The sequence below is a fragment of the Myotis myotis genome, unplaced genomic scaffold (assembly GCF_014108235.1).
Source record: "Myotis myotis isolate mMyoMyo1 unplaced genomic scaffold, mMyoMyo1.p scaffold_m19_p_9, whole genome shotgun sequence".
Taxonomy (NCBI): Eukaryota; Metazoa; Chordata; class Mammalia; order Chiroptera; family Vespertilionidae; genus Myotis; species Myotis myotis.
This window is the reverse complement of record NW_023416401.1, coordinates 76,335,543-76,350,777: the sequence shown is the minus strand read 5'-3', so window position 1 is coordinate 76,350,777 and position 15,235 is coordinate 76,335,543. Positions and strand designations below refer to the sequence as shown.

The window sequence follows — 15,235 nt, the reverse complement described above, 5'->3', positions numbered from 1 at the left end:
TTATCATCTCTAGGCCTCAAAACAAACCTTCAGGGTAGGAGTATTACCACTGTGGCAGTTTTTAAAACATGGCCACAGATTCTTCGACAGTCTTCCCGTTAGAAGATGGAATCTATATCTCCTCACCTTGAGTCTGGTGGGCTTGTGACTGTTGGACAAGATATGTCAGAAATGATGCTCTGGGAGTCCCAAGGTGTGGTTATGTAGGCACATGGCTTCCTCTCGCTTGGCATGCTCATCTCACAACTCCTTGAAGCCCAGCCATTCTGCTGTGAGAAGCCCAAGCCCATGGCGTGGTCACATTAGGTGCACCTGTCTGCAGCTCCAGATGAATTCAGTCCTCGAGTCATCCCGGCTCAGGAGCCAGGCAGTGAGTGATGAGACTTTAGGTCATTCCAGTTCCCAAACATGAAGCCACCTCTAGCCATGTGAGTCTTTGCAGCTGAGACCTCAGACGTATAGAACAAAAACAAGCCATTGCTGCTGGGCCCCATTGGAATCCATGAACATATAAAAATGGGAGTTGTTTGATGCATCTGAGTCTGGGATTTTTTACACTGCAGTAGATAATCAGAACAAACCCTACCTGACACCCAGAGACACTGGCTCAGAGAGGTTTGGTGACTTCCCTAGGACCGCACTGCTAGGTCTCGGGGGGATTCAGGCTTTGAAGCAGGTCTGTCAGATCCCAAACACCATGCCCTTTATCTGCTGTTGTAAAGAGACACCTTGTAAGAGGACCTGTTCCTCTGTCACGAGACTAGAGGAACCTTTGAAAATCAACCTGTCTGCTCCTCTGCCACTAGAAGTCCAACACTGAAACTATTTCATGGTCAAATATTGCTCAATTTCCTTTGATCATCTATTTTGATGGTTTGTTAGTTTTTTTTGCCTAATCCAGCAGTCTGCAAACTATGGCCTATGGGACAGTTCTGGCCTGCCATCCAATTTTTTAAAGTTTTATCGGATCACAGCTATACTCATTCATTTACTTATTTTCTGTAGCTGCTTTTGTGTTACAATGGCAATGCTGAATATTCATGACAGACACTCTATGGCCCACAAAACCTAAAACATTTACCATATGATCCTTAAAGCATTTGCTGATCTCTGGTTTGATCTAAATCCCTCCCACTGCTTACAGAGAAAGATGCTCAACTATAATACATTGCCTTTGATTGCCAAGACCTGGCCCCCAGGACACCTTTTCCAAGGTGGTGGCATCCAGCCATCGGGCTTGATTAAACTTAAAGCATGTCTCTTGTGTAAATTTGGATCTTGCTTCCTTATCCATTCTGGCAGTCTCTGCTCTTTAATTGGAGTATTTATTTAGTTCACTTATAATTAATGAAATTATAAATATGGCTAGTTTTGTGTCTGCCATTTTGCTGTTTGTGTCCTATATTATCTAGTTTTTGTTCAGTTTATCTCTTTTGCCTTATTTTGTGTTAATTAAATATTTGATTAAATTTACAGTTTAACATCTCAGAATCTCTTTGTTGTAGCTCAGGGCACTGAGTTCCATACCCACAGTTGTGACTCCTCTCTAATACTTTTTTTAAAAGCTTCTTTCTGCTACTGTCCATGAAGATGGCTATGAAGTTAGCATCAGGCTGAATTATGTTCAAGTCTCAAACAAGGTAAGTGAAACCTTCAGAAGTTATTTATTGGGGAATTGACTGAACTAGTAAATTATGGCTTATGATTTATTGAAGTGTTTCTGTGTAATTCATAGAAAGGAAAAGTTTCAAATATCATGGAACTTGAATTAGGCCAACACTTTCATGGAATTGAATAAATAACCGAGCTAAGCTTGAGAGAAGCCAGCTTTCGGGCACATAGTGATACAGTGAGAACAGGAACTGTCACCCACCCGATTGGCCTGTGATTTTCAGCCTTATTTCTTTTCACTGACATCTGATGGCAGGTCTGTGATACAACTGCTTTGGGAAAAGACTGACAAACTGTTTGCTGACATGTACTCTGACCTGTTTGCCTATAAAAGAGAAACCAACTGCTGTGGCCATGTTTCCTTTGATCTGCCCTCTTATATGGTGACTGGGGCATTGCCACAGAACCTGTAAGTGTGTAAGTGATATTGGCAACTTTAAATGTCATTGGACAAGAAGTCAAAATATACAAAAGAAGAATCAGTGGATTGAGAAGATGGGTAAAGAAGGCAAGGAAAAGGAGAGGAACTCCTATTTATTAGGTCCTGGCCATCCCCAGCAGGGTGTTAACAATGTCTTTATTTTATTTTTTAAAATATATTTTATTGATTTTTTACAGAGAGGAAGGGAGAGAGATAGAGAGTTAGAAACATCAATGTGAGATAAACATCTATCAGCTGCCTCCTGCACACCCCCCACTGGGGATGCCCTTGACCAGAATCGAACCTGGGACCCTTGAGTCCGCAGGCCGACGCTCCATCCACTGAGCCAAACCGGTTAGGGCTGTCTTTAAAATTAAGATAGATTCATGGGCCCTGCCTACCTCACTGGGAGGCTGGGCATATCCAAGAGATAATGCATATGAAAGCGCTTTGAAACCAAGTAAAGCACTAAATGCCATGTTTCTGGTGTGGCCAGAGCAGAGCTTAGGTCAGGGAGGTATTTCAGGAGAAGGGGAGTGAAGGACTTGGGACAAGGCAGGGGAAGGAGCTAAATGAGCAAGTGGTCACAAGTAATGTCTGGCTTTAGCTGGATCCACGAGGAGCTCTGGATTGTGAATGACACCACACAGTTGTCCCCAGTTGAGGCAGGGAGGGGCGGGGCATAACTCCTATGGTAAAGCAGCACCCAACTACTGAGGGCAGGAGAACGGGGTCAGCTGTGAGCTGTTAGCAACCCATGCAGCAGTTGACCAGTTAGGGGGAACTGGGTGGGCACCAATAGCATCTACAACATGGTATCTATCAAGTAGAAGGGGAGTAAATATGCCCAGGCTCACTGTTTTTTCTTAGCCTGCACTTTGTGTTCAGAAAGTAGCAGGTGATTCCCTATGGCAGGAGCAGGCATCCACGTGAGGGTAGGATGGATACAGGATTTCAAGCCTGGCCTATGTATTATCTATCCTCATTTTATAAACATCTGTTTCACCTCATTTTACTTTCACAACATCCCTTTGAGGCAGGTCATAATATTTCCACTTTGTGGGTGAGGGAACTGAAAGGCTCAGAGAAGTTTAAGCAACTTGCTTCTTCCAAGGTCCCTAATCTAGTAAGTGATAGAACCAGGATTTAAATTCTACAGCCTAAGCCTCCCCACCCTGCCACCTAATTCCAAGACACAGAAAGGTTTTAAGCAGAGTCAGGACACAGTTACTTATAAAAAGGGTGAGTGGGCAGCCACGTGGAAGGTGGGCTGGCAGGAACTTGTTGGGAGGCTATTGTGATTATCCCAGTGTGAGGCTGTAATGACCGAGAGGAGGGGCCAGACTGAGGACCTGTTTAAGAGGCTGAATGAACAGAACATCCTGGGTGTGAGGGAGTTGTAGGAAGGATGTCCAGGTGTGGACAGAGTTGTCATTAACAGAAAGAAGAACAGGTTGGCAGGGAGGTGTTAGGACACAGCAGCCTTATCATCACGGTGCTTGCATTTTTTTATTGGCCAGAACTTTTACCTGAGTAAGGCGATGAATTTCAGCGACCACTTTCTGAGCACTGTCACCGAGGGTGGTCATGGGATATTTGGCAGCAGGTATAGCTTGGGTAAGTTGTGCCCTTACATTGATTTTATTTTATTATTTTTTTATAAGTACATTACTATTAACATTGGTACAGTAGATACTATTCATTTATTTACTAGAGGCCCAGTGCACCAAATTCGGACACTGGGGGGGTCCCTTAGCTTGGATTGCGAGAGGGTGTAGGCCAGGCCAAAGGACCCCACCAGTGCATGACTGGGGCCGGGGAGGGACGGCGGAGTTTGGCCAGCCAGAGAGGGACCGTGGGAGGGCTCTAGGGTGTGTCCGGTCCATCTCACCCAGTTCCGATCGGCCGGACCCCAGCAGCAAGCTAACCTACTGGTCGGAGCGTCTGCCCCCTGGTGGTCAGTGCACGTCATAGCCAGCGGTTGAGTGGTGTTAGCATATCATTAGCATATTACGCTTTGATTAGTTGAATGGCCAATTGGCCGACTGGACACTTAGCATATTAGGCTTTTATTATATAGGTTTTGTAAATATATTTTATTGATTTCAGAGAGGAGGGGAGAGGGAGAGAGAGATAGAAACATCAATGATGAGAGAGAATCATTAATTGCCTGCTTTTTGCATGCCCCCTACTGGGGATTGAGCGCGCAACCCGAGCATGTGCCCTTGGCCAGAACCCAACCAGGGCCCCTTTAGTCTGCAGGCCAACACTCTATCCACTGAGCCAAACCAGCTAGGGTCCTTCCATTGATTTTAAAGCCATTGACCAGGAACACACTGACTTGGCAAGGATGGCAGAATTGCTTAAAATTTGCCAGCCCAACCATATGTCTTACTTTCATGTGCCAGCCATTTTATTTCGCTGGCTTCCCTGAAGGCAGGGGTGAGACTTTCGAAGTCTTTCACAGGCTTAGGGAGATAAACAGGGGTGGAGTGCTCTTTGGGGACTAAAAACTATAGTCATTTCAATTCTTCTCCTCCCCCCCGCCCCCATCCTCTCTGGTCCTAGACTGAGATGAATGGCTACCGGAATCCTTCGTACCAGATTTAATCAAACAGAAATTTCTACAAAATCTATTTTATCCTCTTGAGGGGCATGGCACTAGACCAGCCGTGGGCAAACTACGGCCCATGGGCCGGATCCAGCCCGTTTGAAATGAATAAAACTAAAAAAAAAAAAAAGACTGTATCCTTTTATGTAATGATGTTTACTTTGAATTTATATTAGTTCACACAAACACTCCATCCATGCTTTTGTTCCGGCCCTCCAGTCCAGTTTAAGAACCCATTGTGGCCCTTGAGTCAAAAAGTTTGCCCACCCCTGCACTAGACTCTAGTTCTATATCTGTAGGAGAGGCTGGGGGGCATCATTTTGGTCCACAACTCTTTGTCATTCCAGTGAGCGACTACTGCCACAGCACCTCAGATACCACTGAAAAAATCAAGAGGACGAAGACTTTCAAGACCAGAACATTTCAAGAAAGGAAGGAGCAGCTTACAGTATGTGTATCCCTTGGTCCTTAACAGATGTCTTCTTTGGCCTGTCTACTTAATGTTTTATTTTGAGATTTTTTGTTTAATGGAAGAATATATTTTTTCATTTTTTGTTCCTTTTTTCATGACAGTTTGTATTGATTTTTTGGAATCCTTTAAAATATCTCAAGATGATTAATTAGAATTATTTAAAAATTCTCATCAGTGTCCTGAATCACCTCTGCTTCCTATGGTGTCAGTTCTGTGTGCCCATCTTTCTCGTTCTTATTTTTGGTTTGTCTCAAATGTGATGATCCTTGGTTGTCTGGTCACATTAACAAATGAAGAGCTAGTTTGATTCTCACAAGCACTTGGCATGGGTGCCCAGCATGGGTGGGTCTGGAGTCTCTGTGTGGGTGGATGAGCATACTTGGGGCAGGCTTCCCTGGAGGGTTGTGGGCAGGGGCAGGAGAAAGTACAAGAAGGCCTTTCCTCTGGTGGTGAGGGTGGTGCTGCGAAGTACTCCGGTGTGAGCTGTCTTCCAGACCCTTCCCTATGTCTGTCATAGAGGTTGGGGCTCTGCCCTTCCTGGGCCCCAGTGCTCCCAGGAGGTGCCTGTGAAGCAAATCATGAACTCTCTGGAAAATAGCTATCAGGGTTTAAGCAGAGAGCAAAAGCCTCCTGTCCTTGCATTGGAGAGGAGGACACCAGCCATCTCAGCTACTTACAATAAGGCCCTCTAATGACACACTCATGATGTGGCCCAGCACTCAGCTTCCACCCTTCTTGTTGATTAACTTTGAGCATCCGCAGGGCTCCCTGAAGAAAACACACTCACCCTGGTTTTCACCCAGGTTTTTTCTTTGGTTAGGTTTCCTTGTCAGTCAGATCCCATCAACTTTCAATCTCTGGATTCCTCACCATTTCTGATCCTCTGATCCACTGATGGCATCCTTTCAGAGTTTCCACAGCTGGTAGAGTTTAAATAATTTCAGCGGGAGCTTTGCAGAAAGAGACAGTGGGTGTCCTTGCTCCGTCCATCACCTCACCTTGTAGTCAGTACTCTGGCTGCAGTAGAGAACAGAGGTACTTGGCAACAAGCCCAGAGCCTGGGTCTCCAGCTGGAAGTAGGGATGGACACAGGGTCAGTCACGCCCTCCAACTTTCAGTTAAGCCAGGCCCGAAGGGTCCTCAGGACACACAAACCTGCCGCCGAGCTTGCATTGTGATTCCTCTGGAGGCAGGGACTCTGCTCTTCATCTTGTGTCATAAACACTAATAAATTTGGGAAGAATACCTGAGAATTGTTGTAAACTTAATTGCTTATGATTCCTTGTACTCTACCTTCTCCCAGTTTGAAATATTGTCAGTAAGTGTAAGAGAAGTATAGGATTCCATAAACTTCATAACAATTTTACCATTTTGGAAATTCTACCCACTTATTCTGTACATGATCTGAATCCCCCAGTGTTATGTGCCTTTATCTTCTCATTCTCATTTAGGGGACAAGTGACAGAAGCTATACCATCTGTTCATTCATCCAGTGATTACTTTTGAGCACATCTATTCTAGGTGCAGTTCTAGGTGTTGAAAAGAAACAAAAGCCATAAAGGTCTCAGACCTCATGAAGTTGACATTCTAGTACATTTTTTCCCCATAAGGAATGGAATTCAGTATAAACAACTGCCCCCGCCCTCCGATGGATTAGAGCATCTTGTTCTGAGCTGCTCACTGGGAGGACACAGGGTGAACCTTGCATCTTCTTCCAAAGGCTCAGAGGCCCTGGCCAGTGTCCTCATCCCCGTGGCTTCCAGGGAGCCAGGGAGGGGTGGCATTACTTTCGCTCTATAAACGGGGAAATGGTGGTCCCGGAACTATCCCATAGTCACCCCTGGGTGGGATCCAGTGGCAGAAACCTACTAGAGGTAATGTCTCCTGCTTTCTAGACTGCTTCCTTTAGTCTTCCAGTAGCCAGCATTTGCACTCCTTTCTCCATAAGGAAAGATGATATAAAGATAAATTCCACTGCATTTTGAAACTATAATGATAATAAAGTCTTCAGATTTCTGATGATAGGTAGATGATAGGGAGGTTATTTTCCCCCCAAGCAAGAGGTTGACTTTATTGGTTCACTCACACCTCAGGTGCATGTATTGTGAACTGTCATACTTAGGCTGACTTTGAGCACTTTATACCAGCATGCAAAGTAAATTTTAGGATTCACCTGGTTGCTTCTCCTAGAAATGGTCATAATAAAACTAGTGTGGTGTTTCTTGGTTTTGGTAAGATTTCTCCTTGCATCCCTGTCTTTAATAATGTAAAACAATGTGAGTGTGGTGTCCTTCATCAAGGCAGTGTTTCAAAGACCAGGAAAATGTACATTAGGTGGGTTTTTTCAGTCCTGCTGGCTGTTGGAGACCACACACACACACACACACACACACACACACACACACACGCTCTGCTCATGCTCCCCTGTCCCTGGGGCTCAGAACTTAACCCTGGAGAGGAAACATTTACCTCGAGGGTTGAGCCTGGTTAAGAGGGACTTGTCAGTAAAAGTATTTTTGCGGCAGTGGAAATGACCACATTCTGTAATGCTGCAGCCCGAAAACAGGCTCCTGCTGAAGGAAGTCGGACCGACAGGGGAAGGAAGAGTCTCTGTGATTGAACAGTTGCTTGATGAAGTAAGTGCAACCGAAGAGCAAGTCTCTCTGGGGGTTCCAGCCTATGTTTCATCTCTGTCTCTTTCAGATGGAAGTTCTGTCCAATGTTGTGATTATCACAGGGCCAGTTAAATTTTTTAATGCTGGGAATGGATTAAATGGCGAGTCCAAAGCTTTACATGAATTGTTGTTACCTGTTGCTAGTTTTTATGACAAAAGAAATAGGCAGAAAAGTGCATATAAGCCCAAATAACGTGCATGATGGTGGACAGAATCCCTGGTCTGTGAGATCCCGTGTGACCGTCATGTTTCCTAAAGAAGCAAGGTTGTCTGGGTGCCTACTCCTCCCAATGTGGAAACAGAAGTTTTACCACCCTAGTGCCATGGCAGCTCTGTCTGTTCTTTGTTGGGTCTCGGGGTTCCTGATTCCCTTCTCTGTGGATTTAAAGCCGTTTAGTTCCATCAAGGATGTTTGTTAGTGACTAAGAAGGCGATTAGATGCTCCTGAGTGCAGGGTTTTGTGGCAGGCTTGTCCTTTTCCATGTGCTGCAGGGAGCAGATCCCAACTGCAGTGACAATGAAGACCGACCCGTTATTACCGTGGCTGTGATCAATAGGCACCATGAAGCAATCCCAGTCCTCGTGCAGAGAGGAGCAGACCTCGAGCGGCCGTGGGGACCGTAAGTGAGACACAATGGAGGAGAGTTCTGGCGCCATGCGGCAGCCAGCCAGTACCTTGAGCTCTGCTGCAGCAGGATCAGCTACATGCATGCCCTGTGCAATTTCATCCACTTAGGCACCATCCGCACCCATTGTGGCCTTAGTGAGAGACTCAACCGCCCATATTTTCTAAATCTGGATAGAACGAAATCTTCAAAATGGACCTTTGGATTGCCTAAATTTTAGTAGCTTTTATAAAGGACGGTACATTTTGTTAATTCATGAATGTATACTATCGTGGGGCTGGCAGGTTCTTAGTGCTTAGGGTGTTAACCAATGTTTTCGTCATGATCTGAATTGTTAAGGCCCGTAAGAGAAGAGAGCCCCATAGGAATATACCCATGAAGTTAATGCACAAAGAAAATGATATACAGTTGTCTCATATGTTAACATCATTGGGGAGGAGACGGGTCCATCTGAGTTCACCACAAAATCTCCTGGTGCCTTGGTTTCCCCAGCTGTGAAGCAGGACAGAGTGATACCAAGTCATGTGTGATGACTTTGTTACCTACTGTCCTAGTCTTGGTGCTGTCCTGCCTCTTGACCTCTCCCAGCCTGTGTTCCTGTTGCTCTCTTGCAAATAGTAGGAAACCTGGGGTGGAAAGTTCCTTGAGTATGGGTCCTTCCTGTTAACTGCCTATCCTGCTGACCAAGCTGTTGAACTAGAGGTCTCGAGGGGCATCCCAGGTGTCTAACATTACTGCCTCCTGAATTATTATTAAGACAGGGTCGAAGCCAGCCGTGGGCAAACTACGGCCCGCGGGCCGGATCCGGCCCGTTTGAAATGAATAAAACTAAAAAAAAAAAAAGACCGTACTCTTTTATGTAATGATGTTTACTTTGAGTTTATATTAGTTCACACAAACACTCCGTCCATGCTTTTGTTCCGGCCCTCCGGTCCAGTTTAAGAACCCGTGTGGCCCTCGAGTCAAAAAGTTTGCCCACCCCTGGTCGAAGCCCAGCTCCGTGAATCATACTGCTGAGTATCTCAAGCCAGCATAGGGGACAAAAGTTCAGTAGTTTTGCTTCTGTTTTTCTCTGTTTCAAAATTTCTTCTAGTGTTTTTATTCAAAATATATCCCTCTTAATTTTTGATGTGCATTTTTATTAGTCTTTGCCAAAAAGACAGCTATACTATACCAGTAGGCATGACCCCCTTTTTAGTTTTATTTTATAGCAGGATTTTGGCACATTGGTGTAAACATTTGATGGCTGGAGTTTACTTTCTTAAGTTTTCGTAGGGTTCACATTCATCATACTCTGTCAACTTCTTTATCCCACACTTGTATCATCATTAGCTATAAAAATACTACTTTGTTTTGTGTGAAGGTATAGTTTATATTTGTATAATTCAGATAATCTTTTCTTATAGCATTTAAGTATGTTATGGTTAATACAAAAATATATTGAGCACATTTTGAGCTGATGCTTAAGTCTGATGAGTCCTAGCTTTATGAAAAACCCAGCTAAGAGGATGAAACTATTCTGGACGGGCAACAGATTTACTGGTTTTCTTTGGTGTTCTTCAGTTTTTGTTTTTGCTTCATCACCATTTGAACCCACCATGTCATTTATCCATGTGATCTCATTGCATTTCTACTAAGTCTGTGGTTATGCCATCTGTCTCAAGGGTGTATAATAGCCCTTTGTCATTCTTACTGCATGCTCCTGGGTACTATTAGCAGAATTTAGCTCACATGGGAAGGAGGGAGGAACGCTAGACTGAATGCCTTCCCCCTATATAGAGCTCAGAGATCTCTTCTTCCTTTTCAGTTTATGCCAATAGAGGAAAGCACATTTTCCCACTGGAAGCCAAATGATGCAAGTCTGGTTTATATTTGTTGGTTTGAAGTATTTAGGCCTAGGTCAGCCTGCCCTCTGCTCCACAGCTGGACCTCTGTGGATCCAGGAACATGACCTCAAGTTTCCATTCACCCGACTGCTCTTCAGGTATAAGCCAGTCGGAGACCTGGCTATCCTGGAGAAGAGGCCCAGTGCGTTGTCCTCAGCACACCCAGATTGAAATGCGCCTTCCCTCCCAGGCATGTTTGGCTAGTGGAGAGAAGCAGCCCTGTTGGCTTCCACATGAGGTCACTTCCATTAAGGAGGTTGGCAGGTAGCAGAGGCCCTCCCTAGTGTTTCTGTTGACCATGTTTGTATCATTTCTATGAGAATAAACTCATATTCAACAGGAAGGAAAAGGCCAGGTACACATTCTCCACCGAAGCTGATACCTCTTCGCAGACTTCAGAAACAGACTCAAGGTCTCACTGGGAGAAGGACACAGAGGAGTGTTGTCTGCTTTGGACAATAGCTGCCCTTCTTCACGGGAGTTTCAGACAATTAATCTCTCAATCTGCTCCAGGTGAAGAAAATGCAACCCGCAGTCTATTTCTTAGAGGTTCAGCTGTGGAGATTTGTTCTGTTAGGTAATTCAAGATTTACAAAGAGAATGTACCTTAATCCACTATGATGCTTAGATTTGAATAAACAGTTTGAGTTGTTTGTTCATTAAGAGTAAAATTTCTTTAAAATACAAATTCCAGGAACACAAAGTTATAACTACTGTACAAAACATGTTCTAGAAGGTCTGATGAGAGAACACCGCTATTCAGAGGAACAAACTCACAAACTACTCTGAAGCATGGGGTTCTGACAAGGAGGTGTATTCCACCTAGCACACCTTCCATATATTTATTTTATTTTTTCCGTCACCATTTATCCCCTCTATGCCCTTTTCCACTTCCTCCCTCTTCTCCCCCTAACTTTCCATATTTGAGTTGTTTGATGAGCAGTATACAAAATTAGAATTGACAGAGTCACAATTCATCATTTTCCAAAACTAAACTGTAAATAGAATACACACTCTGCTCTCAGATTGGGGAGAGTTGTGAAGAAAGACGATCATTATGTCTACTTGGGAAATGTGGCGACACCATCGGCATATCTAAGTTCAAATGGTAAGTGTCTTATAAAGACCCAAGGAACCTGAGGGGTGAAGTGGCAAACAGTTAAGCCATATGCTACTAGGGAGAAGGGAAGCTGGAAGATACGGAGGAGATTGGTGTCACTGGTGTGACTGAGACATCCTTTGTCAGTGCTCCCATCACATGCTGTGTACCCCTCTGCCTGCATTTACAACTGGTACCCTGAGCTCCTGGAGAGAGGACCCTGGCCCTGGCACAAATGGGGACATCAGGCTGGCATTCAAATGTGTGCTGAATAGATGAACAAACGATCAGAATGACTGAGAGCCAGGCAGAGGTAATCCAATAGACCTCATGAAAAGTGTAAACTTAGAAGGTGAGCGCTGGACATTCCGCTCTTGGAGAGAGAGCACATAGTCTCCTCTGTGGTGACAGAGGACAGGGAAGAGCAGACAAGAGCAAAATGTAGAGAAAATGAGCATATTCTTCTTGCTAGGCCTTTTTATCCATAAAATAGAGATAATAATACTTATTGTCATAGAATTGGTTGGAGGAGAAAATGAGACCATGTATTTGTAGTTCCTATGAAGAGTCTAATAATTGGACATTAATAAGTGGTAGCAGGTTTAGAATGGGAAATATGGACCGCACGATGAAACCCAGAGTGAAAGGTGTTAGAACTGGTTAATACAATTTAAGTTAGTTTAAGTTCTATATTCTATTACTCTTAATAGATATCACCAAATCTTCCTAAGCCTGAGTTTTCATAATTAAGAAAAGGCATGTTATAGTCTTTTAATATATCAAATTCTAAGAAGTTGGACTTGATAAGAGCTTCTCATAATTTACTGCACATATGAATCACCCAAAGATCTTATTAAAATGCATATACAGTTGATCTAGGAGGATGCCACTGGTCCAGGTACCATAGTTCGAGTAGTGAGGATATAAAGACTGTTCTTAACATATTGAGGATCAGTAGTTCTATTGCTAGCTTTACCCAGTGGCCAGATAAGTTTCTATTGAATGAGTACAAAAAAGTTTTACATAAATGTTAAAGGCACGCTTTAAAATTAAATACCCATTGCATTTTGAAGTTATTTATTACATGTTCTTACAAGCTAATATCTTTTGAAAGTATGATTGGCCACAAGCCTTAGAATAGAAAACACGAGAATTCTTGTGATCCATCCACAATGTTTTAATATGAATTGAGCTTTTACGAGACAGCCCAACATGGCACTTGGTAAGGAAATGGCCTCATAATGCTATTGGACACTGGGGATTTCCTCCTGTACCTGAGAAGTCAGTTATGTTGACCTGATAAAAATGATGATGATGATGATGATGATGATGATGATGATGATATCATGAAGACTGATCCCCAAAACTTAGTTACTTGAAGAAACTATGTAGAACCAATGGGCAAACCTTTGGAAATTCTGGCATAAGGCACATTGCTTTGACACTTCCATCTATTGCCTCTGGGAAAATAGGAGGAAAAACACCATTCAGATTTGCTTGACACCAGGAGCCTTGGCCAAATAAGTTATTTAAGTAACAGAAGTCATGTGCAGGATAAGATTTAAAACTAGATAAGATCTCGAACCATTAGGGTGTTTGATGCTTTTGGAGTGCTGTTGCAGTGAAAATCAGTGAAAGTACTCAGTTTCTCATTTACTCTGGAAAATGGAGAGCCATCTATTTAAGTGGACAGTTCAGATTCTGGTGCCCAAATCAGAGGATTACCCTTCCACATCTGTATGGGTCATAGTTATATTTACCTGAAATTCTTGCAACTCATATAGGCTTCAACCTTGGAGGCAATACTTCTTCCTTTAATTTGTCTGTTCATTCTTTTCATGGATGTCTTCATTTCACTAGTGGTTATTGAGCACCTACTGTGTGCCAGTCACCTTCTAGGTAATGGAGATACAGCAGTGATGACGACAAAATCCTTCCCTCGTGGAGTTTATAGTTTAGTGGAGGAGGCAGACAATAAACAGGCAAATGAATAAGTAACTTCGGAGAATAAGTGCTGCAGATAATAAAGCCAGGTAGAAGAATAGAGGGTGTGGTCAGAAAAGGACCCAAACCTACCCCCTTGGACCAGAGACACAGAATTAGTCTGCAACAGACTTGCTTTAGGTGCAGAGGACTATTGGAGAGGTTGTTCCAAAGTGAGATTTCCTTATTTATGATTAGTCTGGCAGAAAGATTTTTTAAAAATATGTTTTTATTGATTTCAGAGAGAGGAAGGGAAAGGGAGAAAGAGAGAGAAACATCAATGATAAGAGAGAATCATTGATCGGCTACCTCCTGCACACCCCCTACTGGGGATCAAGCCTGCAACCTGGGCATGTGCCCTGACCTGGAATTGAACCGTGACCTCCTAGTTCAGTGATGGCGAACCTTTTGAGCTCGGCGTGTCAGCATTTTGAAAAACCCTAACTTAACTCTGGTGCCGTGTCACATATAGAAATTTTTTGATATTTGCAACCATAGTAAAACAAAGACTTATATTTTTGATATTTATTTTATATATCTAAATGCCATTTAACAAAGAAAAATCAACCAAAAAAATGAGTTTGCGTGTCACCTCTGACACGCGTGTCATAGGTTCACCATCACTGTCCTAGTTTATGGGTCATGCTCAACCACTAAACCACACCATCTGGGCTGGCAGAAAGATTTAAAAAATTTGTATTTGTTTATTGAAAACAATTCTTACATGCCAAATAATTTTTTAATTTTGTCAAAGTAAGACATGCACATGATTGAAAAGTCAAATCCTATAGAAGGGATTAGCACTCCTCTGCCCTCACTTCTTTTTTTTGTTGTTTTTGCTGAATTTATTTTTTACCTTTTTTGTTGAGAGTATTACGGATGTCCTCCCTTTTATCCTCATTGTGCCCTCCACCCAGTTCCCACCCTGCCCTAGGCCTTCACCACCCTATTTTCTGTGTTCATGGGCAATGCATCTTTGCATATAAGTTCTTTGATTAATCTCTTCCTGCCCCCTGCCCTCTTCCCTCTGAGTTTGTTTCATGTTTCCATGCCTCCGGTTCTATTTCACTCATCAGTTAGTTTTGTTCATTAGATTCCACATATAAGAGAGATCATGGATATTTGTCTTTCTCTGACTGGAAAGCTATGGTATATTTACACAAGGGAATACTATGCAGCTGTAAAAAAAAGAAGAATCTATTACTCTTTGAAACAGCATGGAGGGACCTGGAGATTATTATGTAAATGAAATATCATGTCCTCACTTCTTAATCCCCATTTCTTGTCCCCAGGGACAACTACATTGAAATATTTTGTTGTTGTTGTTTAGATATATATATTTTTTATTTCAGAGAGGAAGGGAGAGGGAGAGAGAGATAGAAACATCAATGATGAGAGAGAATCATTGATCGGCTGCCTCCTGCATCCCCCAACCGGGGATTGAGCCTGCAACCTGGTCATGTGCCCTTGATAGGAATTGAACCCAAGACCCTTCAAGTCCACTGGCTGATGCTCTATCCACCAAGCCAAACTGGCTAGAGCTACATTGAAATATTTTTTAACTTTCCTGGGAGTCAGCTACTTCTGTCACTAAATAATATGCTTAAACTGATAATTCCTGATTTATCATGCTTAGGTATTATCTATTGATTCTTGCCATGCCAGATGATGATTTGGCTCACTGACCCCACCTGATTATTTCTATCCCCATATTCATGTTTTAATCATTCTATTACTATTTTTGGTTCTTTTATTAATTCCTGCTATAAATAATGTTCTAAACTCATATTT

General features: G+C 43.1%; 1 protein-coding gene across 6 annotated transcripts in view; it reads left to right on the top strand.

Moving 5' to 3' along the window:
• The window catches only part of DZANK1 (double zinc ribbon and ankyrin repeat domains 1), a 62,899-nt gene that overhangs the window by 42,218 nt on the left and 5,446 nt on the right, over window positions 1-15,235 (top strand). For 3 of the 6 annotated variants that reach the window (XM_036323509.1, XM_036323506.1, XM_036323505.1), the window contains 5 exons: window positions 1,566-1,640; window positions 3,613-3,709; window positions 5,051-5,151; window positions 7,731-7,811; window positions 8,343-8,470. In XM_036323509.1, coding sequence (XP_036179402.1) covers window positions 1,566-1,640; window positions 3,613-3,709; window positions 5,051-5,151; window positions 7,731-7,811; window positions 8,343-8,470 — 482 coding nt within the window. Of the gene's footprint in view, window positions 1-1,565; window positions 1,641-3,612; window positions 3,710-5,050; window positions 5,152-7,730; window positions 7,812-8,342; window positions 8,471-10,283; window positions 11,015-15,235 lie in introns of those variants that run through there. The other 3 variants (XM_036323507.1, XM_036323508.1, XR_004970110.1) reach the window with 3 other exon arrangements.